General features: G+C 61.5%; 1 protein-coding gene across 5 annotated transcripts; it reads right to left on the bottom strand.

Annotated features, from left to right (window-relative positions):
* Positions 1-1,871: 1,871 nt before the first annotated feature.
* Positions 1,872-26,680, bottom strand: DAZAP1 (DAZ associated protein 1). 5 transcript variants are annotated; one of them, XM_086699696.1, is made up of 12 exons: positions 26,433-26,680; positions 18,761-18,801; positions 17,973-18,139; positions 17,607-17,672; positions 15,637-15,744; positions 14,360-14,408; positions 11,022-11,104; positions 8,047-8,200; positions 6,644-6,673; positions 6,376-6,516; positions 4,855-5,031; positions 1,872-2,827 (listed from the first exon to the last, which is right to left on the bottom strand). In XM_086699696.1, the coding sequence occupies exons 1-12, from the start codon at positions 26,459-26,461 to the stop codon at positions 2,655-2,657; spliced, it is 1,218 nt and encodes a 405-aa protein (XP_086555822.1). In that variant the 5' UTR covers positions 26,462-26,680; the 3' UTR covers positions 1,872-2,654. The 5 variants fall into 5 exon arrangements, with proteins under 5 accessions (XP_086555822.1, XP_086555821.1, XP_086555819.1 ...); XM_086699695.1 differs by having other exon boundaries at positions 15,637-15,747; positions 26,433-26,679; XM_086699693.1 differs by lacking the exon at positions 26,433-26,680 and adding an exon at positions 25,240-25,263.
* Between the last annotated feature and the right edge of the window lie 247 nt (positions 26,681-26,927).

The raw sequence follows: 26,927 nt of genomic DNA on the forward strand, positions 1-26,927 counted from the left end.
ACACTGAACACCAGGGGATGGGAGAGACCACTGGCTGGAGGGTGAGTTCCAGGAAGAGGGAGCCAGCGTGCAAAGACCCTGCGGTAGGAAGGAGGTGGGTGCTGCCACCACCGCCCCACCACCCAGCTGACTCTACGGTGCCCACGGCCGCGACTGAGGCTTCAGCCCCTTCCCGGCCCCAAGCTGGATTGCTGGGTGGGGTCTGGCTTAGACCAGTGGCTTTGTGGGGAGCCGGGGCTGGCCTGGGGGGAACAGAAGTCTGGAAAGAAGCTGGGCCTCCTCAACCATTTCTACAATCCTGCGGGTAGAGCCAATTAAACCCTCCCAAAGAAGGGGATGTCCCTCCCTGTCTGCGACGCAGCACAAGCACGGGGTTTGGGGGCTACGGGGCGTGTCCTTCAGGGTGTGAAGGGGGCTCGCCTGTGCCCAGCAGAGCAAGGTGGGGGTCCCAGGAGCTCCTGGCCAGCTGGAAATCCGTGCGTCGTTTGCACGACGGCCTCTCACCAGGGAACCCTAATTTTACAGAGAATTTCACAAGTGAAAGGAGCTCATGTTAAACGTCGCGATGGCACGCGGCGTGGATGGAAGGCCCGGTCCTGCTCGTCTGTAAACCGGCTGTGGCGGCACCTCCTGAGGGCAGGGAGAAGACTCTGGCGGGGGCGGGCAGGTGCTGCGGCCCCGCAGGGGCATTTTGAGGGCTTCTCTTCGCCTTTGGGCTGAGCCACCCTCCCTAGCGCAGATCGCGAGCGGGCTGTGGGCGGGGACGAGGGCTACTGGCTGTTTCCTTCAGTACTTCATCTCCAGCCCCACACACTGTGGTGGCACCCCGTGCATTTTGGAGCAATCCGTTCTTTTTACGCTTTAAAATCTTCATTGTGGTCTTTAGAATGAGAGAATAACGGCCTCCAAAGACCCCAGACCTGGTTCTGGGACCAGGGATCTGTCCCCTCACGCAACAGAGGGGACCTTAGCAAGGCCTGAGGCGGGGGTGACCCTGGGTACCCAGCGTCCACACGAGGTCCTCATGAGAAGGGGACAGAGACGGGCGGACCCCGCACTGCTGGCCGTGAGAATGGAAGAGGGGCCTCTGGAAGCCGGGAAAGGTGGGAGACGGGGATCCCTGGGGCCCAGAACTGTCAAAGACGATTTGTGAGCGGCTTTAAGCCCTAGGTGGGTGGTGATCTGTCACGGGGGCCCTTACACACCCCCCACATCAGAACAGGGGAGGACTGACCCATTTGGTTCATAGCGGATCCCCAGGGCCAGCCTCCCCCAGACCCAGGAGCCCCTCCCCACTCCCACAGGAAGTGGGGCCCAGAGCAGGAAGCCCTGTGCGCAGGCGAACGGACTCCCCCTCCCGTTGGGGCTGCAAACAGGGCCTTCGCTGAGCGTCAGCCCCTTCTCACTGGGGAAGGAGCAGTCAAGAAAAGGGACAGAAAGGTCCAAATACCCAGGGCTGGAAAGGCCTGGCAGACACCTGGTGGCCGCCGTGGGACGCTGGCCAGAGCTCAGCCCTCCCCACCTCCTGGCTCAGGCTTCCCTCCTCCCTCACCTCCACCGTTGGTCCTTGAGCTCTAGGAGCCGGGGCCATCATGCTGCCTCCCGCCCCGGCCACGGGATGGCCCCCACCCACCCGGATCCGTCCGAGCACCTTTCCCTTGGCATTCGGCGGGTGGCCGCTGAGCCCCTGGAGCCTGGGCCGGCAGCTCGCACCAGGTCCCCGGCTCCCCACGCGGGCAGGTGGGGCCTGGCTCCTGAGCCCCGGGAGGTGGGGAGGGCCGGCACAGGTCTCCCGCAGGGACGGGCTCCTCCTGGACACAGAAGGGACGCACAGCCGACAGCAAGGAGGGAATAAAAGCACACAACGTGGGTTTCTAATCCAAACGCACTTCTCTTTATTCAAACCAGGGTCAAACTGGTCGGTGGGGACGCCCTGCCCTGAAACCACGTGCGCGGGAGAGCGGCTGACAAGGCCTCCGTGTCCTTGCTGCCGGGGCGGACGCGGGGCGGCGCCGGCAGAGGCTGGGCGGGCGCGGCCCCCACGGCGCACCTGCGGGCGCTGCCAGGCAGGTCAGTCGACAAAAGCAAGGAATAAACAAAAAACAAAACACGCTCAGTAGACTTTTTCTGTAAGCTCCCAGAGTTTCTGGACCAACAAGCCCCGACCCTCAAAGCCAGGAGTGAGGCACTGAAACGCCCCTCACTGCCACCAGTGCCGACGGAAACCCTGCTTTAAATTAAAAAATAAGCCAGTATACATCGTAGAAAATTTCTCTTAAAAATCTCACAATTTGTAAATGTATATTTTTTCTTTAACATAAAAGTTTACAATATACGGTAAAACAAAAGGCTCAGGAAAATAATTTCAAAAAAAAGGAAGAAAAAGAAACCTGAAGTTTTGAATTAAAGCTGAAGACATTTTTTTTAAACCCTGTTGTTGAACCAGTGACTTTTTTTTATTGTGCTGATGGGTTAGAGAAAGAAATATGTTTAAAAACTTCAGTCCAGACACCCACAGCCGCCTCCAAAAGCCTCTCGCCCCCCTCCCCCCAACGGTGAGCCGCTATTTTTCTGCCAAGTTTGTGATTGTCACGAGTTCACAAGTTTTAAATCCTGGGTCTCGGCCGCCCCGACGTCCACACGGCGCCGGCCAGCTAGCGTCGGTACGGGTGGAATCCTTGCACGTTGTGGTTCTGACCTCGTCCAAAGCCACTTCCGCCGGCGGGGGGGCCCCCCGAGCCCGGCACTGAGGGGCCCCCATACGAGGGGGGCTGCTGGCTGGGATCTGAGAAGCCCTGTCCGAAGCCGGCCAAGTCCTGTCCGTAACCTGCAGGAAAGGAGCCCGGTGAGCTGCGGCGGGATGGCAGCTCTCGCCCTAATGGCCAGGGAGCGGTCCGTGCCCGTGGAGCCCGTCCCGACCCCCCGCAGGGCCCTGACCACAGTCTCTGTGCAGAAGGAAAAGCAGCTCGGAGACCCGGAGGACCCCACAGCCTGTCCCATCCGACCTCGGCCTCGCCTCCCCACCCAGTCCCGAGGACCTGGGGTTGGGCCCTGGCCACTGGAGACCTTTGAGCTCGGAAATGTTAAGAGGACCCGGCCCGGCTCAGTAGACTGAGGGTTTCTAAAAAGTTTAATCTTCAGTGTGATGCACCCGGGTGGCGGGGGGGGGGGGGGGGGGGGGGAGGGGTGCAGGCAGGGAGCTCAGGCACAATTCCCAGCGATTAAGAAATGCAAGCCTAGCCCAGGCCCCTCCCTCCAGGGTGACCCCCAGACTCGAGACAGTCCTCTCTGCAGAGCTGACCGCACCTGGGATCTTCCCTAAGACCGACGGGTGTGAGGAAAGACTGTGTGCCCAACCCAACGCCAGGCGTAAGTGACTCTGGGCACCGTGCCTACAGAGCCTGCCCCGGGCGGGCCAGGGCCCTCCTCGGAACAGGGCCTAGAGCCTGCAGCTGACCTCAGAATGCGTGGGAGGCACTCTGGAAAGGGGACCGGCACCAGCCTGCACGCCTGGGGTGAAGGCGTGCCCCAAGGCCCCCGGATCCCCAGTAGAGGGTGCACATGGGGCGCCGACGCCTGCTGCCCGTGGAGGCAGAGCTCTAGGGCCCACGGGGCTGTGGCCAGTTGAGATCCTCGCCCCGGCAAGGGCCCCCGTCCCAGAGGGCACCGCCAGGTCCACCCCCGCCCAGGACGGCAGAGGAGGCCGTGCCCGCTGCCCGGTACAGGCAGAGTGGGGACCGTGGATGAGAAGGTGCCACCTACCTAGGCCACATCACTGCTCAGCCTGACCATAAGAGTGTAAACAAAGTATGGGCCCGAAGCCTGACGGGTCTTGAGAATAGGTAGCCAGGCCTGGCAAGAGACGAGACCAGGGTGACTACCCCAGGGCAGCCTCGGCAGAGGGGCGGGGCGGGGCCACGCTGGCGGTCAGCACGCCCCCGCCCGGGGCTGCTCGTGCGCCGGACACGTGTTCTGCTGGGGTGGGGGGGGGGGTGACAACCCACGCACTCAGGGACCGTGGCGTGGCACGGCGCCAAGGGGCCAAGCTGCTGCGATGCCGGGCTACTGGGAGCAGCCGGCCGAGAACGGCGATCGAGGGCAAGAACAGCCTCACGCACAGACACTGAAGTCTTGGGCGAAACACAGTGTGAACGACCACGTGGGAGTAGCAGAGCCCCAGGCGAGGAAACGTGGGCCGAAGCCACGGCTCCCACGGGAGCGCCAGGAGCCCCCGAAGCCCCAGAAGACAGGCAGCCCGCCTGCGTGGCCCCGCAGAGGTGGCAGGAGGCCCAGGGTGGAGGCCTGCTCTACCCAGGACACGGGGCCCAACCCCGTCCTCACGAGCCCCTCCCACGCAGGCCACGGGCCACCACCTCGTAGACCCCCGGGCTCAGAGGCACCTAGTCCACGACCGGCCCCTCCAGTGAAGCATGGTGACGCCCTCGCCAGCGCCCGCCACAGACCAGAGCCACGAGCCCACGTGGCCAACAGGTGCCCTCCCTGCACGCTGCACTTGGAAAACGAGACCAAGGAACAGTGCCTGCTGGGGGCGCCCCACTGAGCCCGTGCGCACCATCCTCCCGGGGGCCCGGTCACAGCCACAGGCTCCCCAACCCACAGGCCCTGGGACGCCTGCCACTCGCGCGATGCGTTTCTCAGACAGCTGCCTAGCAAAACCCCAGGAGACCAAGATCCTTCTTTTCGTTTTGCCGGACGCTCTCTGACAAGCCCCAGCAGAGCGGGCCTCCGTCACAGACGCTGGCAGGGAGGAAGGCGGAAGGCGGCGGGGCCAGAGCCCCGGCCCCAGGCCTCGAACGCAGGTCTCCAGCGCGGGCGAGAGTTGCGGCCACTCACCGTACTGGCTGTAGGGGAAGTCTGGCTGGGCCGTCGGGGGCTTGCTCATGTCGGGGGCGGCCTGAGACGGAGGCGGTGGGAAGGCCAGAGGTGCTGCCCCCGGAGTAGCAGGTGGAGGAGGGACCCCAGGCGGGGCAAACTGATCCGGCGGCGGAGGCGGCGGCCCGTAGCCAAAGCCTGCGCGCAAACAGGAGAGGAAGACACACACACAGCGCACGACTGCGGACCAGCCTACGGGAGCTGCCCGCGCCATTTCCTGCCGAGACGCACCAAGTGGCCAGGTCCCGGGGATGTGCCCCAGCTGGGAGAAGGCAGCATGCGGACTAGCGATGGTCTGGAAGGCTGGGGTGCCCGGATGGGCCTGGGGCAGCCTGTCACCGCACCTCTGACAGCGAGTGTCAGACAGGAACTCCACAGGGAGTAACTGCACTGAAATACTCTCAAAAAAACCAAAACCAGTTGCCTAACAAAGCACAATCTGTGCTCTGAGAAGACAAAAAGAATCACAGTGAGCCTCTCACGAGGGCGGGGGTCACGCCTGTCCACACTCTGTCCTGGGGGGCTCCAGAAAACCGGTTTCTATCCACCTGTGTTCTTGTTAGAAATAAAAATCTGGGGCACCTAGGTGGCTCAGTCGGTTAAGCGTCCGACTTAGGCTCAGATTATGATCTCACGGTTCATGAGTTCGAGCCCCACATCGGGCTCTCTGCTGACAGCTCAGAGCCTAGAGCCTACCTCGGATTCTGTGTCTCCCCTTCTCTCTGCCCCTCCCCTGCTTGCTCGCTCTCTCTCTCTCTCTCTCTCTCTCTCAAAAATAAACAAACATTAAAAAGAAAAAGAAAATGTGATGTGGTCCGGGCCACGGGCAGCCGTGGAGCCCGAAAAACGTGACTGACCCAAGCCTGTGGTGCATCCCAAAAGCAGAACACGTGTGGGCGCCCAAGGTCTTAGCGGGAAGACCGGGGGACAGTCTGTGTGGGCCGCAGGGCAAGAGCAGTGGCCAGCCACACTCGATCAGGTGAGGGTCTCTTTCCTGCCGAAGACCCAGTCACCAGGAGTGGCCACACCCTTTTCTTTTTTCCTTTAAACCCTCCCCCCCCCCCCCCCCCGAGAGAAAAAGAAGCGGGGAGACAGCACACACGCACGAACAGGGGAGAGGGGCAGAGGGGACGAGAGTCACATGCTCAACCGACTGAGCCACCCAGGCGCCCTGGCCACGCCCCTTCCTACCGGGGACGAGCACTGAACCTTGCAGGCCTGCCAGCCGCCAGCCGCCCGGGGAACAAAGCAGAACAGAGGAGGACTGAGACTCCAGCTCGTATGCCCTCTAGCCCTTCGCTGCTTTGTTACAAGTTACAAGGCCAGGTCCAAAGGCCCCGTGCTGCGACCGCTCGCAGGGCCCGCCCCAGTGACGTGGCACGCTCATCTTGGACGACACAGGTGTCATCCACACTGCCCTCCGAGCAGAGGGGCGTGGACACGCGGCACCCCAGCCCCCCTCCTGGGGCCCACAGGACTTACTGAACTGTGGAGGGGCACCGTAGCCCTGTGGGAAGCCCTGAGGAGGGGGGAAGCCTCCGGGAGGGGTGGACACAATGTAAGAGGTGAACGGTGGCGGCGGTGGGGGGGCTCCTCTTCCCGCAGGGGGCGGTCCATAGCCACCTGTAACACAGGACACAGAGGTGAGGGCAAGGGCGTGGTACATGAGGCTCCGGGCCACCCTGGCCCGCCGCGGGGCTGCCCCATTTCGGACCCTGTTCCTTCTCAGTTGCCCATGATGAGGACTTACCGATTGCCTGTCCGGCTGGTACCCACATTCCTAAACAGGAAAACAGAGAGGGTGGTTGGTGCCCGTCAGCTGAGCCCCGCTCCCCCCGACAGCACTGGCTGTGCCGGTGAGAAGCCCTTCTGGAAACGCACCCGAGGGGCCTGGCGTCCTGTTGCACTGTGGGCACCAGGGCGGGATGTCCCAGCCCCGAGGAAGGCGTCAGAGGAGCCCGTGGTAGACCAGGAGCACAGGCGTGACCCCCAGAGCTTCTCCAGCACCTGGGTATGGGGAAAGAGCTGCCGCTCGCGTCCTGCTTCTATGGGATGGGGGCTGGGGTGGGGGAGGGGCTCCCAAGAGAAGCCTGTTGGGTCAGGTGGCCCCGGCCCTTCCACAGAACCCACCAGAAAGGGTGGGAGGAACACCCACAGATCAGGGGCTGGGAGGCACAGGTGGGACTTCAGGCTGGGCGGTGGGGGCTCGGGGCCGGCCACCAGCCGAGCTAGCGGGCACGCGGGATAACTGGTTTTCTAGGGCTGTGTGTTCTTTTGCAATAAAGAATTTTTTAAAAGACGACTCTGTGAGCCCAAAGAGGGGGCGCCAGGTGCCTCTGGATGCAGACAGGCCCACCTGACCTCCTTCTGCCCCTCCTTGGACACTAAAGGGGGTAGAGGCTACCAGATCCTGTCCTGGAGCCCCTAGGCACCCCAATCCTTCTGCCAAGCTGTCCTTAACCACTCTGCTGACCCATCACGAGGATCTGACAGCCCAAGGAGCAGGAGCAGACCGAGAGGGTGAAGGAAACAGGACTCTGGGGCAAAAGCCCCAGTCTCCCTAAGAGCATCTTACCTGGGCCCCCGAGAGGACCAGGCCAGGCCCACTAGAGGGGGTGATGGTGACAGTGACGGACTCTCAAATCCACCAGGTCCTTCTGCCCATCCCCCTACCCCCAAGGCACTGCCACAGACCCCGGGGACAGCAAAGGTGTCAGCACGAGGCATCGAACTACTCCCTCGGGCCTGGGAGGCCCTCCTCCAGAGCACGGTACTTGGAGTAAAGATGCTCACTGCCCTCTGCCAACTACGGTTGAGACTCATCTGCCCAAACCACAGACGGGGACTCGGCTACGGCCCAGACACACCACCGTCCTCCACACGGACCAGGTGACGACCTGGAACCTGGCCCCTTTCCGGTCTGCGTGCCGACCAGAAGGTGCCCCTCTAGGGGCGCGCGTGCTATCGGGGGACCAGCATGGAGCCCGCACGCCAACCTGCTGGGCAGGAGACCCTGGGGCCGGACGAGCAGGGAGTACCACCTGTGCCTTCGTGGACCCACCACCCCGCGGGCTTGGGACCCCGGCGCCCCGAGCAGAAACCCCTGAGGCGGCCACCCGGGGGCCCGGCCGGTTCTGGGTGCTGGGGCCTCACCTTGTGGGCCGTATCCTTGCTGCCACGTGGGTGGGGGCTGGCCTGCCCAGCCATTAGCAGCACTGGGCACGACCCGGCTGCCCCACTGGCTGGCACCTGGCTGTCCCGGCGCTTGGCTTTTGCTGTCACGTGGCTCGGCCCGTTTAACTTCCACCTAGACAAATGGAGCTGTGGTTTAGGGAGATGCCGAGGGTCCCGGACCCCCTTCCCTTCGGACACACCCTTGATAACTTATGACTACACTTAGCATCTTATTATGACTTAAAACTAAAACTTAACTATAAACCTTAGGCCAGTATTCTCTTTTTTTTTTTTAATTAAATTTTTTTCTTTCTTTTTTTTTTTTTTTTTTTTTTTTTTTGCTTAAAACATGTTTCTCAGGTACAACAGATGCAACGTAAGACGTGTTAAGCCCCACCCGCTGCGGGGCACCGAATGAAGGCCAAGAACCCTCAAGAGTTCTGGGTAACAAGGGGCCTTTCAGTGAAGGTAAAATGACAGCTTTCTCCTTCGGTGGCCTCCTCATCCCAGGGACACAGAGATCAGGACCGCCCGAACAGTCACAGCCCTCTCCCCGGGCCTCCCAAGGGCCCCGGCGTGGCAGGAGCCCGCCGCTACGGAGCACGTCGGGGAGCAGCCGGGCCCACACGCACGAGGCCTCTCTGGAGCCCACCCGCCCTGCCCTGTGCCGTGAGCTCATACCTGAGAAACACAGTTGGTTTCCTTACGTTTTTTATTTAAAATGTCTAATGGAAGATAAGGACTTACCTTCCCCAGGCTAACGCTTAAAGAATCTCAATTAACTCAAAATAATGTCAGAGGGAATGGATGTGATAAAGAGAATCTTACATTACATCTAACAAAAAAAGTAAACAAACATGCAATAAAATGGACATTTGAATCAGTAAGCAATCTTCATACTGTGTTAGGTCAGCAGCCCAGGACCCTTCCTGTCGGGTGTTGTCAGGAGCCACAGCAGTGGGGGGGGGGGGGGGGGGGAACGGGGACCCAGAGGTGCCCTACCTTAGTGTCCTACCTGCACTAGGCGCTGTGGCCACCACACAGCTCCCTCCCTTCCGCAGCCTCTGTCCCCCAATTATAGGGCTGCCTCGGCAGCTGAGAACCTTGAAATTTTGTTTTTTTATGACAAGTTTTAATGAGAAGAGACAATAAAGCCACTTGGAGTCCTCCTTGGAGTCTCATCGTCTGATGAGCTAATAAGCGTTATGTATTCAAAGTTCCATCAGTGGCGCCCTAAGACCCCTTCCTGTCTAACACACAGGGACTGGGACAAAGGCACAAAGACGCCACGTTCCTGGGGCCCCAAAGACACTCCACGGAGAGGAACAAAATTCCCGGTAGCTCAAGGCGATGTGACAGCAGGACCAAGGGACCCTTTCGAAGAACTCCAACTAACGAGTCTTCACGCACCCTCCTTAGGGGAATTTGGTTCCTGCTGACAAAGCGAAGCAGCCCTCGTAACTTTTGTTTAAAAACAACGTCTACCGTCCTCCTGTGGGAATGTGGGTGCAGTCACTCACCCTATTGCTTCTAACTGGAGGGGGACCCCAGGCCTTTCTGGAGGGACCCCCACTAAGGAGCCAGCCCGCCAGTGAAGGTCGGGCCGTGGGGACAGGGCGAGGCTGGGGGCTCCCGCCCGTGTGCACCTTACTGTACAAGTTGAGCCCCACACCGAGAAGCCACCTCAGTCTCCGCTCTGTGCTCCGTGCAGACCAGACTCAGACACCGATGCGTCCTACAAAACCGGGGCGGGGACGGCCGCCTGGAGACGGGAGCAGATCCGTGCGCTTATCGGCCTTTCTGCCCCTAGAGCGGGCCCAGGCTCCGTCCAAGTTTTAAATGTCACGGTACCTTCAAGTATCGAACGCGGACTCCTTTGCACTTGTGTTCGTAACTGGCATGCGTCCTTGAGATCTGCATGCAAATTCTGAACTAAAAGCTTCGATGGACGTCGGACCGAGACTTGTGTGTGCTCGCTCGGGTTCAGACAGAATTAAGCCTGCGACAACACCTGCACTAGCCTCCTTTGGATGCACACAGCTGCGCACGCGGCCGTGCTTATCAACCTCCGGGGAGCGGGCTGCGGGGCTGGGGGGGGGGGGGGGCAGGAGGGGCAGGACCCCGTGGTGCCTCATTGCCCGCACGCTATCTTAACTGACAAAAACAGCCACGGCCCCGTCACCAGGCCGGGGCTTGGTGGCCGAGGGAACGAGGAAGTGCCGGCTTTGTGGCACCCACGTGGCCCGCCGGGCTGCACAGAGCAGGTTCTGAAAGGCCCGAGACGGGAGTCCTGCATAAGCCTCTGCTAACGCTAAGGGACCCCACGCTGCAGAATTTCTACCAGCGATTTATTTGAGTGAGCCCCCCCCCACCACAGCTCCGAGCCGCCCGCGTCCGCGGCAGCAACACAGTATGAAGACGGGACAACCAGAGGTCACTTGACTGCACGGAGGTAAGTACTACCGAGAGCATGTGCTTGGGGCCGGAGTTTCACAGTAAGTGACCCAATTAAAAAAAACCAATCCTTCAGGATGTTTACGTCTCTTTCGGTTTCACACGGAATCGGTTTTCAAGGGTTCGCCGCCCCCCACGTTACGGGGCGGCTGAGACAATCAGAATGCGGGACAGACATCTGAAGGAGTGGTCACTGAAACCAAGCCTGAGACAACCTGCGATTTCACTGGAGGCCAGCCCACAAGCCCCCCCCCCCCCCCCGACTGAGCCCCTCAGCCGGGGCCCACCCCGCCCACCGGTCCCAGGGGGATCCAGAGCGAGGGGTGCCGGGAGCAGAGCCCCTCGGGCAGGATGGGCCCCCAGCTTTGGCAGACCCCCCCCTGCCCTCCCCGACTGACCCAGCCCCCTTTACCGTTAAGGAATCTGTGTTTCCAGTGAAATCCCTAAGTTGCCTAAGACTTGGTTTGGTCTTAAGGTAAAATAAAACTACAACTACACACTTTTTTGCCCATGATGTCGTGAAAATGCATGTTGACAGCCTGGTCCACTGATTGTTCGTCCTCGAAAGTAATAAATCCAAAACCTAGCCAACGACGAAGAGTGAATCAAGGTAGCAGGGCGTTGTGACACAAAACAGGGTGATGAACAGTATCAGGGCCGGGCCGAGGGGTCGCCCCAGGGTTTCAGGAAGCCGAGTGTGTGCGGCTGCGGTGACGCAGGCGGGGCTCCGTGTGGAAACACAGGGGGAGCCACGCGGGGGGGGGGGGGGGGAGGCCGTCGCGGAGCGCGGCAGCCCGAGCGGTAAGACGGTGGGCGCCGGGCTGGAGCCAGAGCGCGCGGCGGAGGGGGCCGCCGTGCTCCCCCGGGGCAGGGGAGCGGGCCGAGAGCTCCGCCTCCGTCGGGGGGTGTGTGTGCCGTGGGTGCGCGTCTGCTTTTCTGAAACCCGGGATTCTCCCCCTCGGCTTGCAATTTGCTTTGCAACTAGTGCTGACAGCAGCCATATATCGTTCTAGCGCGTTAAACAGAAGTACGGTCTCTACACAGTTAGTGCCTCGCTAAGCTTATCCAACGCTGTTGGGTAAGCCCAAGGAGTCCTCTCGAAGTAACATACGTATGTATACAGGTGTCTATCTGTACGTATCTACTTAAGTAAAATACACAAAGATACAGGCCACAACGGGTTCCAGCAGGTCAAACTCTGCTGTCAGCAGCAAGAGCGAGAGGCACCGTGTCATCAAAGAGAGAATTTTAACGGGAAAAAAATTTAGCATTTCCCAAACACAAGAAAGTGGCAGTATAAACGAAGTTTGGTTGGTCTGGGTGAGTGTGACCGCCCGGCTAACGTGGCACGTCTGGTCCTCGGTCGACTGCACTGTCTCCCCCGGGGCCCGTCTGCTCTGAGCACAAAAGGACGCGTGCGGCACAGAGCCGCCAGAAGACGCCGGAGAACAAAAGGCAGCTGAGGGGAAGGGCTGGCAGCCCGGACCGGGCAGGAGAGGGGCGTGGGGCGGGGGCGGGGCCGACGGGAAGAGCCCGGGTCGGGCCTGTGCGGGGAAAGTGCCGCCTGCCGCCCAGGCCTGGGCTGAGGAGTCAGAGTGGGCAGGGAGGGGGAGTCGGGGAGGAGCGGCCAATCCCAGGGCCCCTCAAGCTGATGGAGGAGGGACTCTGAGCTCTGAGGCTGCAGTGGCTGGAGCTGGACCAGGTGGGACTGGAGACAAAACCTTGCTGGAGAGGATGGGGGGGGGGGGGGGGAAGACAGCTCAGAAACTTGGATGAGGCCGGAAGAGAGGGACACCCAGGATTCGGGAGGCTTCTGTGTCTGCACACGCGTGTGCCCGAGCGTGACTATGCACACACTCACACAAGAATCTGCACACGGCGTGCGAGAAGGAGCGGAATCGCGGCAGCGGGACGAGGACGAAAGACAAACAGGGGGAGCTAGAAGCTGGAGCGGGGAGACGCCGGAGAGGAAGGTGTGAGGCGAGCAGAGGCAGCGGCCGGGACCAGGGGTGGGGGGGTGGGGCAGGGTCAGAGTCTCGCTGTACCCGGTGAGACACATGCAGAATCCCCCGGACACGGACAGGGCTAGTGTCTTAAATGAGCAGAGAGGGAGGAAGGAGGCAGAGCCTTGGAAAAGACCTAGGAAGAGGAGGAAGCGGGATGGGCTCTCTTGGGCGCCCCCGCCCAGCCCACTGGGGGCTCCTGCGGTCGCTCCCACCCTGTGCTGCCCTGTGCTGGTCTGGGTGCTCGCAGGGACTCAGAGCCTGATGCGGAGGAGGGCAGCGTGAGCCTCCACGGGAACGTGGGTCCCAAGGCCAAGCCCGAAGCGCTCTCCCCACCACCTCCTCCTGCCCGCACCCCCAGCCCACGGCAGCTCAGTGTGCTCCCTGGGCCCAGGGCCAGGCCTCAGGGGACCGACCAGGGGTAGGAATCTAAGAGTAGCCCTCAGGATTCCACGTCCTGAAGTTTCACAAGACCCGAGGCAAATAGTGGAACACAACATGGGTGATGAACAGCAGGTTTAAAAATTAACATTTTCCCAAAGTGCAGGAGTGTCTGCAACCACAGGGCTGGCGTGGTCCGTTATAGCGCAAGAGGCGGTGAGTCTTGGGTAAGGAGCCCCGGGGCGGGGCGTCTAGGGACGCATCTGTCTGTCAAGAGGCGACATCACCACTGAGGAAGCGGACAGAAACACACTGAAACTTCGTTTACACCCCACTGGAGCAAAGCCCGTTCCCTCCTCTGACTGCGGGACTGGCCTGTACCTGTGTGATATAATTTAGCACCTGGAGAAGAGAAATCTAAAGAGATATCGTTAATCACAAACAATTCACAGAGAGAAAAGGAAAAACAACTTACTTAACGTTACTGTACTTTACTATGAGACACTTAAGTACGTCACTAAGCATGTATGTCTACGTTAAAATTAAGCTAAGACTTAACAGCTTAATCGACATGAAGTGAGGATACGTCACTTATCATGGAGGAAGAGAAGGAAGGAAGTTCAAATGGCAAACTATTCTCCAGCATGGCGGGCGCATGCTGCGGCGGCGCCGGCTCAGTGCGCTAGGGGGGCCTCCGACGGGGCTGGGGCGCGGGCTGCACGGCGCCCAGACTGGCAGGGCAGCTCACACAGCCGGTCCAAAAGCGGTGGATGAACCAAATCATACGGGCGGGCAGACAGCAGCAGCCACAAAAAAAAAAAAAAAAAAAAAAAAAAAAAAAGGAAAAAAGAAGAAGAAAAAAGGGGGAAAAAAAAAGAGAAAAAAAGGAAAAGGGGGGGGCACAGAAATTGGGTGCCCGCTGTCCCAGCCCCAGGAACCTCATGGGGATGCATTGAGGCAGCTCCTCACCCTCCTCCCGCTGCCCCAGTCTTAGGGGAACAGGAAACAAGAAAAACAAAAAAAAAAAGCATGGGATGAGTAAAGTCAAGTCACGTTCAAGCCGAGCTGGGGCAGACCTAGCCTGACGCCATGGAATGAGGCCTGCCGGGGTGGGGCGGGGCGGGGGTGGCGGGGGGACTCTGAGCAGGACGCGGCCCTGAGTGACGAGCGCACCATTTGAAAAAGAGCACCGATCTTTCTGTACACATTTAAAAACAGAAACCGTGTTAAAATTCATGTCAAGTTGTAAAAACTTCAAAAGAACGAGCCAAAAAAACCCTAGGACGCCTGACCTTGGGAAGCAGACAGGCTGGGGCTGCACAGGAAGGGCCTACGTTTTAATCATGTCTCCAAATCATCCTTCTCTGAGGCAATGCTCGCCACCACCACCACCTCATCGTGAGATAGTTTGCCATCTGAAGGGGAAGGTCAAGGACAAACTTCATCTCTTTTACCTCGAGGCCTCTGTTTCTCTGCGTCGTAGATCATGACCACTTCTGTGACCTGCAAGAGAGACGGTGTTCGAGAATCCGGGTGCCACGGGCGGCCACGAGCACATCTGGCTACCACAGAACTCCCGAGGCAACGGCAGCTCGGGGCTGCGTGCGGACACTCCCCGGGGAAGTCCAGAGGCCCCGAGGCCGGCCTTAAGGGCTTTGACGCCCGAGACTCACGGGACCCGAGACAGGAAGCACAGGCCACCTCTGCCCCAAGTGCTCACGCGGAGCCACCGGGACACCAGGGACCCGGCCCCGCACTCCAGCTGGAGGGCAGGGGGTGAGGACCACAGCGCGCCTTTCCCTTCGCAGACAAGCCCAAAGGCTCAGGCGCCAGGATGGAAGGGCCCACGTCCCGGTCAGCTCAGCTCAGCCCTCCCTGACAGACGTCCACCAGGACGGCATCTCTTCTCTCCCTGAGCGCACAACGCCACACGCCCTGGCGCCCTTCGTTCGGGGCCCGGGCCCTTGGCACACTCAGGTGCCCCCCCGACAAACAGGCAGTAGGGAGGGCAAGGGGACGGCCCACCAACAGGGTGTGCGGCCCGTCGGGGTCCGGGGTGACCCCACGCCTTTGCTTCGGGTGACTGGGACGCCCCTCCTCCTCCCCCCAGGAGCCTGCATGCTGTCCGTCTCCTCTTCTGCCTGCCCTACTAGAACCGAGCACAAGTGATGCTAACCCCCCAGGAAGACTCTAATGGATTTCAGCCTCTTCCAGGAATAGAACCAGCCTGGGGAGAAGGTCTGCTGTCACTGAGGAAAAACCGAGCAGGTGACAGGTTCAAGAATCTCTCAACGACACCCGGCCAGGGTATGAGTGCCCGGCGGCCCACAGGACGCGCGAGCCGCCGGAGCAGGGCAGCACAGGGCCCGAGCCGGCACCCTCCCAGATGGCAGGGTCTGCACAGCTGCTCTGAGGACCTGGGCTAGAACATTCCTCCCGTGATGAGACACAGAAGTCTGGCTCCCACCGCCAGACCAACCCCTGCTTCTCCCCAACACTATCCTAGCACCCTACACTGTGGCACCTCCAGCTGACCGGAAGGGCCTTTCGGGAGGTCGGCCTGGCGAGCGACTGTGCGCCTGGAAAAGCCGCACATCCCCTCTCCTGGGCTCGGGCCCGCTCTGGGGAAGACACAGGCCCCGAGGAGACAGCTGCCAGGCTTAACCTCTGTGGACACTCGGCTCCACCACTCCCGCCCCGCCCTGCCGTGCTCCGGCCCAGAACAACTCACCACTCCGAATTTCTTGAAGTATTCCCTGAGCTCTGTCTCACCGCAATTGTGAGGGATCCCACCGACAAATATCTTATTTGATTTACTGTTATCGCTCCTGGGTCCTTTCTGCTGTTTCAAGAGGGAAAAAATGGTTAGTCCGTGCAGGGAACCCTCACAACCCTCTCTACAGTGCGTACGTGAGCTACACTCAGCATTGGTTTTAGGAACCAGCGAAAAGCCAGACCCAAACAGTCCAAAACCCCACTAAATCCAAAGAGAATCACAATTGGCAAGCCATTGTAACTTTTCCCATTTTCCCGGGGAGTCCCAAGGTGACAGGGACCCGGCAGCACGGGCACCACTGCATTTCCAATGCGTGTGCACGGAGCGTGTGGTGGGTCCCGTGCGTAATTATCCCGAACGACAACGGCTGTAAAGTGTAAGGCTCCACGATCTGAAAAGCAAGGCCTCAGGAGGGCAAGGTGGCCGCGATGATGAAAACAGCTTTCCAGGTTTTTAGTGGGTGACCGGAGAGGACCATGGGAAGTTGCAGTAACTGAGAAGCCACTTGCCTCAACTGACCCCAGCGATCCCTCCCTCTCTGCAGACGGCCTCACGCCTGGGAGGGAAGCGCTGGACTCCAGGTGGAGGACCAGACCTCAGCCCCTACTCCTAGGGGGCTGCCTCCCCACCGCATTCCTCACATGACCCTTATCCTTCCTGGCCACGGGGCTCCCAGACTACGTCGTCCTAGCCGCTCTGGACAACACGACTGAACTCTGGGGGTGGGCGAGGTCTCACAGGTCCACGCAGGGGTCAAATGCCATCAAAATGCGGTTACCCTACATGACCGTTCCGTCTTAGTAAAGAACACGAGTAACCAAATGGAATGTGAACGTGGCGGCCTCGGTTCCAGTCTGAAGAGAAGAGGTATGACAGCCACCTGTGGAAGAAGCCCAGAGCCACGAGTGCACTGTCTGGACACAGGTGGCCCTGGGCACCACGGCCGCCGCTTCAGCTGTGGGGGTGGGTATTCTGTGGGAGGACGTGCTTACAGGAGCTGCACGCTCCAGAACTTAGGAGCGGGAGATACAGAGATGAGACAGAAACACAGGCAACTTCAGGAAAATATTAACAATCGATGAAGCGAACAGATATACCTGACGTACTACTCTTCCGATCTTTCTGGAAAGTTCCCTGATAGGAAATTGGGAAAATAAAAACTGTTGCAAGGGTCTGAAGCCCTTGTCTACAAGCAGCAGTTGGACTCTGCTAGAAATTCAGGTTCTCGGGCCCTGGCCCAGACATGCTGATCAGATATGTGCCCTCTGCCTCTGGCCCGGCTCTGGCCAGGCCTCTCTGCTAGGACAAAGGCTTCCTGGATGACAGTCTTCTGAGACCCGCTGGGTGGTGGAAAGGGAGGTACAGGTGACAGTGGACGGAGGACGGGTCTGCTCCAGTTGGCCAAGCACCAAGGGCCACACGCCGCTCGGAGAATCCCTGAGGAGCCGCCACACTGGTGGATCCTGACTCAGTTGTTCGAACAACTGGCAAGCAGGCTCTTGGACGCGGGCAAATGGCCCCTTGCTCCTGAGCCGCAGCACCTGGGCAGGCACGGCCGGCAAGCAGAGGGGGTGGGGGGCAGGTGCAGAGGGCGCTCTGACACGGGGTCCCCCCCTGGGGCAGGCACAGAGCCACCACCAGTGAGGAGAAAACGGACCGTTCCGGATCACAAACGGGTGCGAGCAGTCTTTTTCCTCCCGCTAAGACAGACTAGTAAGAGCACTTCTCTCGGCTATGAGATGAACAACGTGCGCCATTGGATGGATCCGAGCAGCCCTCGGCTGCTCAGATACCGAACTGGGCCTCTGTTGCTCTCAATCGTAAGGAGCAAAGACACCAGATCAGAGGTGCGTATTTCCTTCCGACTGTGGCCACGAACGCACACGACACACCGAGAGGCCACCTCACCCAGCCCGGCCCCTTACCCATCCTTCCTTCGGCCGTGTCCTCTCCGGCTGCATCCCCCGAGGTGTGCATGGCTTTGGGTCGATCTGTAGAAGTTTCAAACGAGCCCATCGTGAGCACAAAGCTATTTCCTCCAGAAAAGGTGCCGGCACGGCCAGCAAGCACGTGCCCCCCGTCAATTCACCCCAAGTCCACGACCTACTCCGTCATACAGCCTCAGCCCGGAGCTGCAACCCCTTAAGTCAACCCCGCTAAAACACCCCTTGGCGTGAGCACCTCTCAAGCCCAGCGGCAGACGCAGCTGAAGGGGCCACGCACAGCAGGGCCAGGGCGGGGGGGGGTGGGGGGTGGGGGATGCGGGTGGTAGACTGAGGAAGGACACTTACGTTTCGGCCGTCCAGTGTGTGTGGTCTGCTGGCCAGCACCGTCCCCACACAGTTTGGGTCTTTAAATTTGACAAACCCAAAGCCTCGAGACTGGTTGGTGGTTTTATCTTTCATGATCACACAGTCTACAACTTCTCCATATTGGGAAAAGTAGCTGCGTAGAGTCTCTGCTCAGAGATTGGGACAAAAACACAGACACACACACCAGAGCGTTAAGCACAGTATCACAGCAGGTGTGTAAGCACACACGCACACGTGCTCCTGGCCCTTCAGGCTGACCTGGGAAGTGCAACCAGCAACTCTTAAACTGGCACATCAGTGGACGGGGGTGGTTGAAGACGGAAAGGGCAGGAGGCCCCTGGGGAAGGACTGGGGATCCTAGACACGGACGCACATGTCTCTGCGTGAATTAGCGGGGGTGCGACTGACAACGGCAGTGGCCAAAGGCAATCTGAAAAGGGAAGTGTGAGGGGAGCCAGGCGGCCACCGGGAACGTCGACTACCACAAGCTGCTTAGGGCCCTGCCCGGGGCCTGAGCTCGGCGACCGCGCCAGCAAGCCTGCAGACCTCCACACTCGTCTGCCCTCCACGTCCCTCCCCTACCTCTGCCAGGACTCCAGGACGACTCCCGGTCCAGCGCCCCTCCTCCCCAGAATTCAAGACAGTAAGCTAACCAAGAAGGAAAGAAACCCTTCCCCCACAAAAGTAGTAGCGAGACACAAATTCACACGCGTTCACGACCAAGGGGAGGCACGGTGCCTGGCATACAGGCGGTCCCCACCACCTACCTTGGGTGGTGCTCCAGTCAAGACCGCCCACGAAGAGCTTCCTGCAATTCAACAAGAACACGTTTAGGGTCAAGATAGTCCTTGCCTCAAACATGTCAGCCACCTGCCCCCTCCTCAGATGGCAATCCACGAGAAGCTGGTGGAGATGTGCCTACATGTGCCGTGCGATCGTGGCAACGACGTGTGTCCACCGTGGCCACCGCCCGGCCTTGCCAGGTGTAGACAGGAAAGACGACATCAAGACCTACCAAGACGACGGGGAGCGAGGGTCACGACGCATAAGCAAAGACGACACATCCAGAGCCGCACACCGTCACCGACCAAACCGGTGAGAAAACGAGACCTTGCAAAATGCACCAGCAGGAGCCCCCAAACCGCAGAGGATCCGGGGTGCGGTTACGGGGCACACTTCCCCACTGCTCTTGCAGATACCGTGGAGTTAGAAGTCGGGTCTGAAAGCACACTCAACAAACCAGAGCGGCAGCAGGGGTGGGGGCTCTAGGTTACAGCCTCAGGTATTGTCCACATGGTCGTGAGCAAGGACCCACAGATCACTCAGTACTGAAACCCTGGCCCATACTTCCTGCCCCAAGGCAGCCCAGGCTGGAACCTAAGAGGAATCGCACTATCACCTACCTGCCTCTTCCGCACACCCCACCTCTAGCGGGGTCTAGAACGCCAACAGGCCACAGGGTGGTGTCCACCGTTCCCAATGCCCCCGGGCTGGCCAGGCCTGGAAACTGAGGCACTGGGGCACGTCCCAGGACAGGCCAGCGTGCTACAGCTACTCCAGCCCTTACTGGGGCAGAGCTCACACGTATCTCCAAGACCCACAGGCCCCTTCAGGCACCGCTCGGGCCCCCCACGAACCCAGAGAGCGGGTTCGGCAGAGGAGGGGCTTCAACTGTAGCGGTGGCGGCTCTGTGCTGCTGGCGTCCCCCAGGAAGAGGGGGCATGACTGCTGTCACCCTCAGAGTGGGACCTGGATGCCACCTGATTGGTCTTCAGATGCCAGCGGGTGGCCAAGGCTCAGTCCGCATCTGGGACGCGGGGCTCCGCGGTCCCAGCGTCTGCAGCTGAGCGCGACTTGAAGACAAATGCACTCCGGAGCAACCAAGAAGGGCTGCCAGACAGGGTGCCCCATCCTCCACCCCAGGACAAACCCCCGCGTGCCCGCCCTGGGCTCGTTCCTACCGTGGCCTGTTCTCTGAGAACAGGCAACTCACGCACGGTGCGTGAGAAACCATTCCCACCACGAGACAGGTACCCAGTGCCAGCCTCAAAATGCCCGCAAGCCGGCCGCCACGGTCCAGGGAGGGGGGCACCGGGCAGGCACATCTGGCCGAGGCAGCTCCGTAAGGGGCAAGTTTCAGGAAACGTGCTGATCAAGCAGCAGGGGGAGGCCTCCATTTAGGCCTCATTAACTTAAGTCCGTGTCTCCTAGTACCCTTCAGAGCCAGGCCAGGCTCCTTCCCACCTCCAAACGCTCCCAGGGGAGGGAGGCCTCCCCAGAGGCCCAGGGCGCTGCCCAGAGCAAGCCAGGACTCAGGACGGCCCGCCCTCGCAGGGCCCGGCACCCAGCCGATGAGTGGCTGCAGGCCCCCAGGCCGGCTGGCACCCCGGAGGAGGAGCCGCTTCGGAGCCACGTGCCGGCCCACCCCTTCCACACAGTAGCGAACAAGGGTTTGCTGTGAAAACGCAAATTCATGCAGGAAAAAGAGACCTCAAGCATTCTTCACCAAAACAAAACAAAACCTAACTTTCTGAGCCACACACCAGCCTCTATCTAGCACGCCTCCAGCCAAAACGGCAAGGTCATAAGCAGGTATCCTTCCAAGCAACCCAATCCTTCACCAGCGGCAGGCCTAGGAAGGAAGGAAGGAACTCGTCTGACCAGTCTTGGTTCCAGCCCTTATTTAAATTTCAAAATCAGACATTAAGGAGAAAAGACCAGAAATACCATCACCCACACAACTGACAACCTAGACTGCCCTGTGGACTGGATGGTAAAAAGGCATCAACGCTGTGCTCTCGTTTTATTGTGCTGTGCTGATTTCAGAGAATATTCTTGTTCACAAAGGGACACAGGGCTCTGCTCACTCCCCGATACTTCACAAAAGACGGACGCAGAGTATGGGAGGGGACGCACAAATGGGGCAAAATGTAAGCCTGGGGAGTCTGGCTGGGAAAGAGCATCTAGGGACCTTGGTGACCATTTTGCAACGTTCTGCAAGCTCAAGGTCTATAAAACCGTAAGTTCCGAGAGATGTCCCTCGCTGCGGAAACAACAGGACTCCAGGTCTCCCGGCTGCAGGCTCTAGGGGACCTGCCCCGACAGGCACAGCTGGTCAGTGGGGGAGGAGAGCTCCAGGCTTCAGCGCTAGCTGCTCTCGGACTTTCTACTTCCTCTCCTCCTGCTCCGAGGGCATGCTTTCCCTGGTCCGCAGACACAAGGTGCCAACGGGTTCCGGAAGGTCCTGCGTAGGGCCCCTCCAGAGCCCCAGCACAAAGCCCCAACCTCTGAGCCTCAGAGACCACAGTGCGTTTAGCAGGTCCAGCCGGGCCCGGCCAGGCACGGCTCCACTGCTGCCCGGGCAGCAAAACCCTGACCGGTCGACACGGATGTGCATGCACGCCCGGCGCCGAGTGTGAGACCGTTCACCCCGGCAGCCATCCCGGGGCGGCCTAGACACGCTCACCTGGCAGCGTGTGGCTCTCAGGTGTCAACGGGTGCTCACACACGGGACCCTGCAGACGAAGCGGACGGCTGACTGTGTGGTTCCCCCCCCAGCCCTTCCCTGCTCTTAAGCACACGAGAGTCATTACTCAGCAGAAGCGGAAAGTCAGGGGCCCCCCCACAGCCCCTGAACCCCGCAGACGGCCAAGGGGACCTCCTGGCTCTCCCAGGTGACCGAGAGCCAGGTTCTTGAGGGGGAATGGGCAATACCACCACCCAGAGAGCCAGGGAGAGGCCGTCCGTGCCCTCCTGCCGACCTCCTCTCGGAAGGGGCTCTGCAAGGGTAACCCGGGCACCGGGCCCTGGTGGACTCTCCCCCTTGCCCACCCACTGAGACCGAACTCTGCTCTGGAGCACGGCCCCGCTCCAGCTCCGTGTACTTTAGGGCAGCCGCGTGCTGTTTCTGCCAGAAAGTAAATCTTCGGCAGCTTCCCCCGGCCCAGGCCAGCCACTGCAGGCTCTGCCCCTCGGCAGCATGCTCGCAGGCTTCAGAAAGTGCCACCGTGCCTGGTGAGACAGCCACCAGTAAGGCAGCAGTGCGACAGAGCTTAGCTTAGCTCTGGAGGGCCCGGGACTGATCCTGGTTGTTTGGCAACAGCCCTTTCAACTTAAAGACACGCAACCCAGAGCCCATGCTCGCACTTTCCTGCTCCTCTGGTGCGGTCACACTGGGACCCTGTGTCCCTAAGTATGTCCTGTTTCCCCGTAGGGAGGGAAGCAGTCCGAGGAGGAACACACAGCACCGGCCCAGACGCCAGGGAGCCACCCCACTTCTGGTCCTCCCACCGCAACAGAAGAAAAGACCCGGAAGGCAAGTGTTGGGACTCAGCCCTTACCCCAGAACCTGCCTCTGCCGGCCCTGCCCCCAGCAGCTCAGGCTTCCCTCCTGCCAGCAAAGTGAGATCACCCCCCCTCCCGACCACTGTGGGGGTTGAGTGACACATTCAGGAGAGAACCCCAGGACACCCCCAGTGCCTGGCATTAACTCCCGATGCCTGCAGCCTTCCACTGTAAGCTCCCCCCCCCCCCCCACCGCCACACACACCCTGGTACCCGGCAAGAGCCTCAAACAAGTGACCTGCTGCTGAAAACGCTACTCACGATTCTGACAGGGTGTGACACTGTGATGGAGACAGTCACCCTGTGATGACAGCACCACCTCACTGAGGGACAAAATGTACACATTTGGGCCTGGCCCCGATCCCTGCCATTCCCTACAAGGGCTCTCCTGGCTCACCAAGAGCACGGGACTCCCAGCTCTGGCTCGTCTTAGGGGTCCCCGGGCAAGTCCCCTGCCCTTCTAAACCTCGGTCTGCCCTGCAGAGGAAAGGGCTGGACCTGGGGGACAAAGTTCGGGCCCAGCTCCCAGCAGGTGCTCTAGGAAGGGTGTCACTGGTGAGGTACTCTGGGTGAGTTTCTGCTTGTGAGGAGGGCGCACCACCGGTCAAGGTGCTCGACCAGATGCGAAACCTGAAAACAGAACGAACTCGACCAGAGAGTCTCCCGACACCATGACCCCCCCTGCAGGCGTCAGACTAGTTCCCGCTACGGGAGACGAGACCTAAACCAGGGGAACAAGCGGCAGGGACACACTGGGAACCGGGCCGAAAAGAGTAGACACCAGACAGGTGTCTCGTTTAGAGTGATCTTGCCCCCAGGTGACACTGCGCAGTATCTGGGGACGTCTGAGATCATCACAAGCGGGGGTGCTCCCGGGCCTGAGTGCGAGGGGGCCGGGGATGCTGCTCGCCCCCGCGGTGCCCAGGATGCCCCGAATGGCAGCAGGGCCGGGGAGAAACCCTGTCCCAGAACAGCTCCAAAATGCCAACGGGAGCATCTCCACCCTCCACCCGTTCAGGTCTCACCGCCCCTACGTTGCAAGAAATGGCCCCCTCCCCAAGCACGACCTCTCTGACCAGACCGTCAGGACTCTTCCCACCTCCCAGGCGCTAGCGAAAGCGGGCAGTTAACGAGTCCCTGCCCCTCAAGGCCCGGCCTCTGGCCCCATCCTGCCAGCACTCAGAGGATCACTGGGCTGCTGGGGTCACCCACCTTCTGTGCTTCTGGCTCCAGCGGCCTCGGCCTCCCGCTGCCTGCCCGCACCGCCTCTCAAAGCGCCCCGGACGCCACCTTGCCTTCTCTCCCTGGAATCAGTTCTCTCCCACGGACTCTCCCCTTGAGAGTGTCCAGTTGGCCCCGTCCTACTAGTAAGACACGTGCCAGGTGAAATCCTCCCCCGACCTCTCTCCAGTTCCACCACACGAGCGGGCTCTGTCCTAACAGGAACTGGCCCCTGCCGAGCGCTCACGAGCACCCACAAGATCCCAGGCGCCTTCGGGGTCCCTGAAGCCTTGTGCCCGCACCGGTTCCAGAGTCAGAATCGCGAGACCCTCCACGAAACCAACTTCCTGAGGTTACGGCAGGGGAACGAGGGCTCAGTGCCACCCCCAGCAAGGTGAGCGTCCGTCCCCGGGTCCCTGGCTCAGAAGGGAGGCTATCAGCCCGTCACACATCTGCTCCATGTGGCCACACGTGACGCTGCTGCTCCTATCACCCCTCTGCCCTCGAGACCCGGCCCTCCCTCTGCTCTGGCTGATTGGGACAGTCGGGACCCCGGTTCTCACCAGCCTCCTCTCTCCCCACAGCCTTCGCTTCAGAGGAACCTGAGCCAGCTCAGGTACGGTCACCACCTGGCGGGGCTCTCTTTCGTTGAAGACTCAAACTCACGAGTACATTCGTATGCTGGTGGGCGCCCCACACACAGGGCTCCCGTTAGCAAAGGGGGAGCAAGCCCTTCCCACCTATCAAGAGCTCCCTCAGTACGAGGCTGGCCAAAGACCAGAGCGGAGGAGACTGGAGATGAAGATGCAGCTCACGGGACGTCACTCAGACCTGTCACGTCCCGGTCACATCTGCCATCACCATCACCTGGCTCTAGGCACAACAGGAGCTCCTGCGTGGGAACCACCCCAAAGCAGGCAGGTGCGGACCCCTCACGGGAAACGGCATCAGGGCTCGTCAGGGGGCCCAAGGGACACCGCCCCCCCCGCCCCGGGATGTGGTGGCAAGGAGACCAAAGCAGACCCCGAAACCCCACTGGACGGAGTAGAGACAAGCATACTCTGGGAAAAGAGACCGATCGATACTTCCTGGCAACAGATTTCCACTTGCAAAACACGAAGAGATTTCGGGGACCCCTGTCTTGACAACTTTCAAAGGTGGGCAATCGGGGTGGGTTTTCGAGGGGAGAGGGGAAGGGAACCAGGCCCACCGGCCCCCGGCCCCACCACCAGCTCCACGGCCTCGGCAGACCCGGGCTCGGGCCCTGGCAGCACACCCGAGGGCCGGTCTCGGGGTGTCCAGGCTCCCTTCCCTCCTAACCGCTGCTGGCCCTTGTGAGGGACCCCGCACTTTGGGCAGCGCTCTGGAAGGCCACGGCCATGGGGAGGTGACAGGTGCACGCTCTCTTCCGTCAGACTCTGCCCCATCTCTGGAGCACGGTGTCCCTGTTCCCTGGTTTCCAGTTGGACACACTGCGACCCCCCCCCCCACCTACCACCACCTACGTGACCCGAAGAACACAGGTGTCCAGGCCCCCCCGCCGCTCCTGACAAGCTCAGCGGGGAGCTAAGGGTCTCCCTCCTGGGCCGCTGCGGTGTGCCGTTTTCGGGGAGGGGGGGGCACAACATGCCTGTCAGGTCCGCCCGTGTAACCTGGACCTGGAGGCCGCACAAGGACTTACCGAACCCAGCGCTTGACCACAAACCCGCGCCTCTTCAAAGCTCCGGGAGTGGGGACACGCACACCCGCCCCGGGGCCGCCGGAGAAATGTAACCGAAAAACCACGCCGGCCGGGCAGGAGCCAGTGTCTGCAAAGAAAACTAGTCCGAGCCCCGAACTAGGACAGAAATGGGTTTCCGAGCCCCTCGGGGATCTCGGGCTCCGCTCCGGGCCGCGTGAGCATCACACGGGCTGTAATTACGACACGAACTCCCCACTAGTAGCTGCTCAAGCAGAAGCCCCGGGAAGCGGGCCTCTGCTGTCCACCCCCCGGCACGTCTGTCGCGGGGCGCGAGCCGCAAGGGGCTCCAGCTGCGGACCCATCAGATGGCGCGGGCGCGCGGAGATGGACACGCTGCCGAGGGCTCCGGCCCCGACCGCCGCCCCCCCCCCCCCCGTGACCTTCGCCCCCGAGCCCTCGGTCTGCGAACCTTCCGCGTTCTTAGCACTTCGCGAAGGGGCCAAGAGCGGAAACGGGGCGAGCCGCCACCCCGAGTCCCGGCTGGAACAAGTTCTGCGCGGCGGCGGAACTGGCACTCCGGGGCCGGGCCCGCCACGTGCGCCGACCCGCCAAGTTGGTGCGCGGGCTGGGGGCGGGGGAGCCCCGGGCGCCCCAGAACCCTCCCGTTTCCGCTCGGGCTCCGCCACCGGGAAGTGCAAGCGAGGCGGAAGACAAGGCGCCCCAGACCCCTCCGGAGCTCCCGCTGCGGGTCCCGCTCGGCCAGGAAGCAGCGGGGTCCCTGCGGACGCTCCCAGAGCCCCGTTCCGGGTCCCCCAGGAAAAAACCCAGGCGTGGGGGGCGGACGAGACGACCCGGATCCCCAGTTTCCCGCGTCCGATCCCCCAGCGGGAAAGTCGGGCGCGGCGGCGGCGGCGGGGACGTCCTGACACCCCCCCCACCCGCCGGGAGCTCCCGTTCCGAGTCCACCCCAGGCAGGAAGCAGCGGGGTCCCCTCCGACCCTCCCAGGGGCGCCCTAGCCAGGAAGCGGCGGGACGCCGGACTCCCAGGATCCCGCTCGCCACCCCCCCCCCTCGCCGCGTCCCGGGTACGCGGACCCCCAGGCCACCGGGCCCCAGCGCGGCCCGGCGGCGTGACCTTGACGGGGGCCGGGGCGGCGTCTGGGCGGCGACGGCGCAGGCCGGCGCGTCCTCACCCGATCTCGTCAGCGCCCGAGTTGTTCATGGCGGCGGCGCTCGGCGTCCCGGGCCCCCTGGCTCGCTCCCGCCTCCGGAAGGTCACCGGCCCCGGCGCCCTCCCCACAGCCGCGGCCCGGATCTGCGCAACGGCGGCGGCCGCGCTGCCTCCTCCCCTCAGCGCCAACGGTCACCGCGCGCCACCGCGCCCGCGCCGCCGCCCTGCGCACGCCCGGGCGCGCTCCCGCACGGGGCCTCCGGGGGCGGGGCCAGGGGTGCGCCCGCCTAAGTGCGTGCGTTCCTGCGTGCGTGCCTTGCGTGCGGTAGCCACCACCGCGCGGCGGCCTCGGTCCTCCTCGGCTCTCGGCGTCGCCGCAGGGTGTTCTGGGAAGTGGAGTCCCCCCCCGCGCCGGCGTCGGCCCCACCCCGCGGAGGGGGGCTCGCGGGCCGAGCCGCGTGCGTGCTGCGTGCGTGCGCGTTCCCGCTGAGGCGCTCCGAGCTAGGCACCGCGGGGC

Source organism: Puma concolor, chromosome A2, assembly GCF_028749965.1.
Source record: "Puma concolor isolate L17-30 chromosome A2, mPumCon1.1.hap2, whole genome shotgun sequence".
Taxonomy (NCBI): Eukaryota; Metazoa; Chordata; class Mammalia; order Carnivora; family Felidae; genus Puma; species Puma concolor.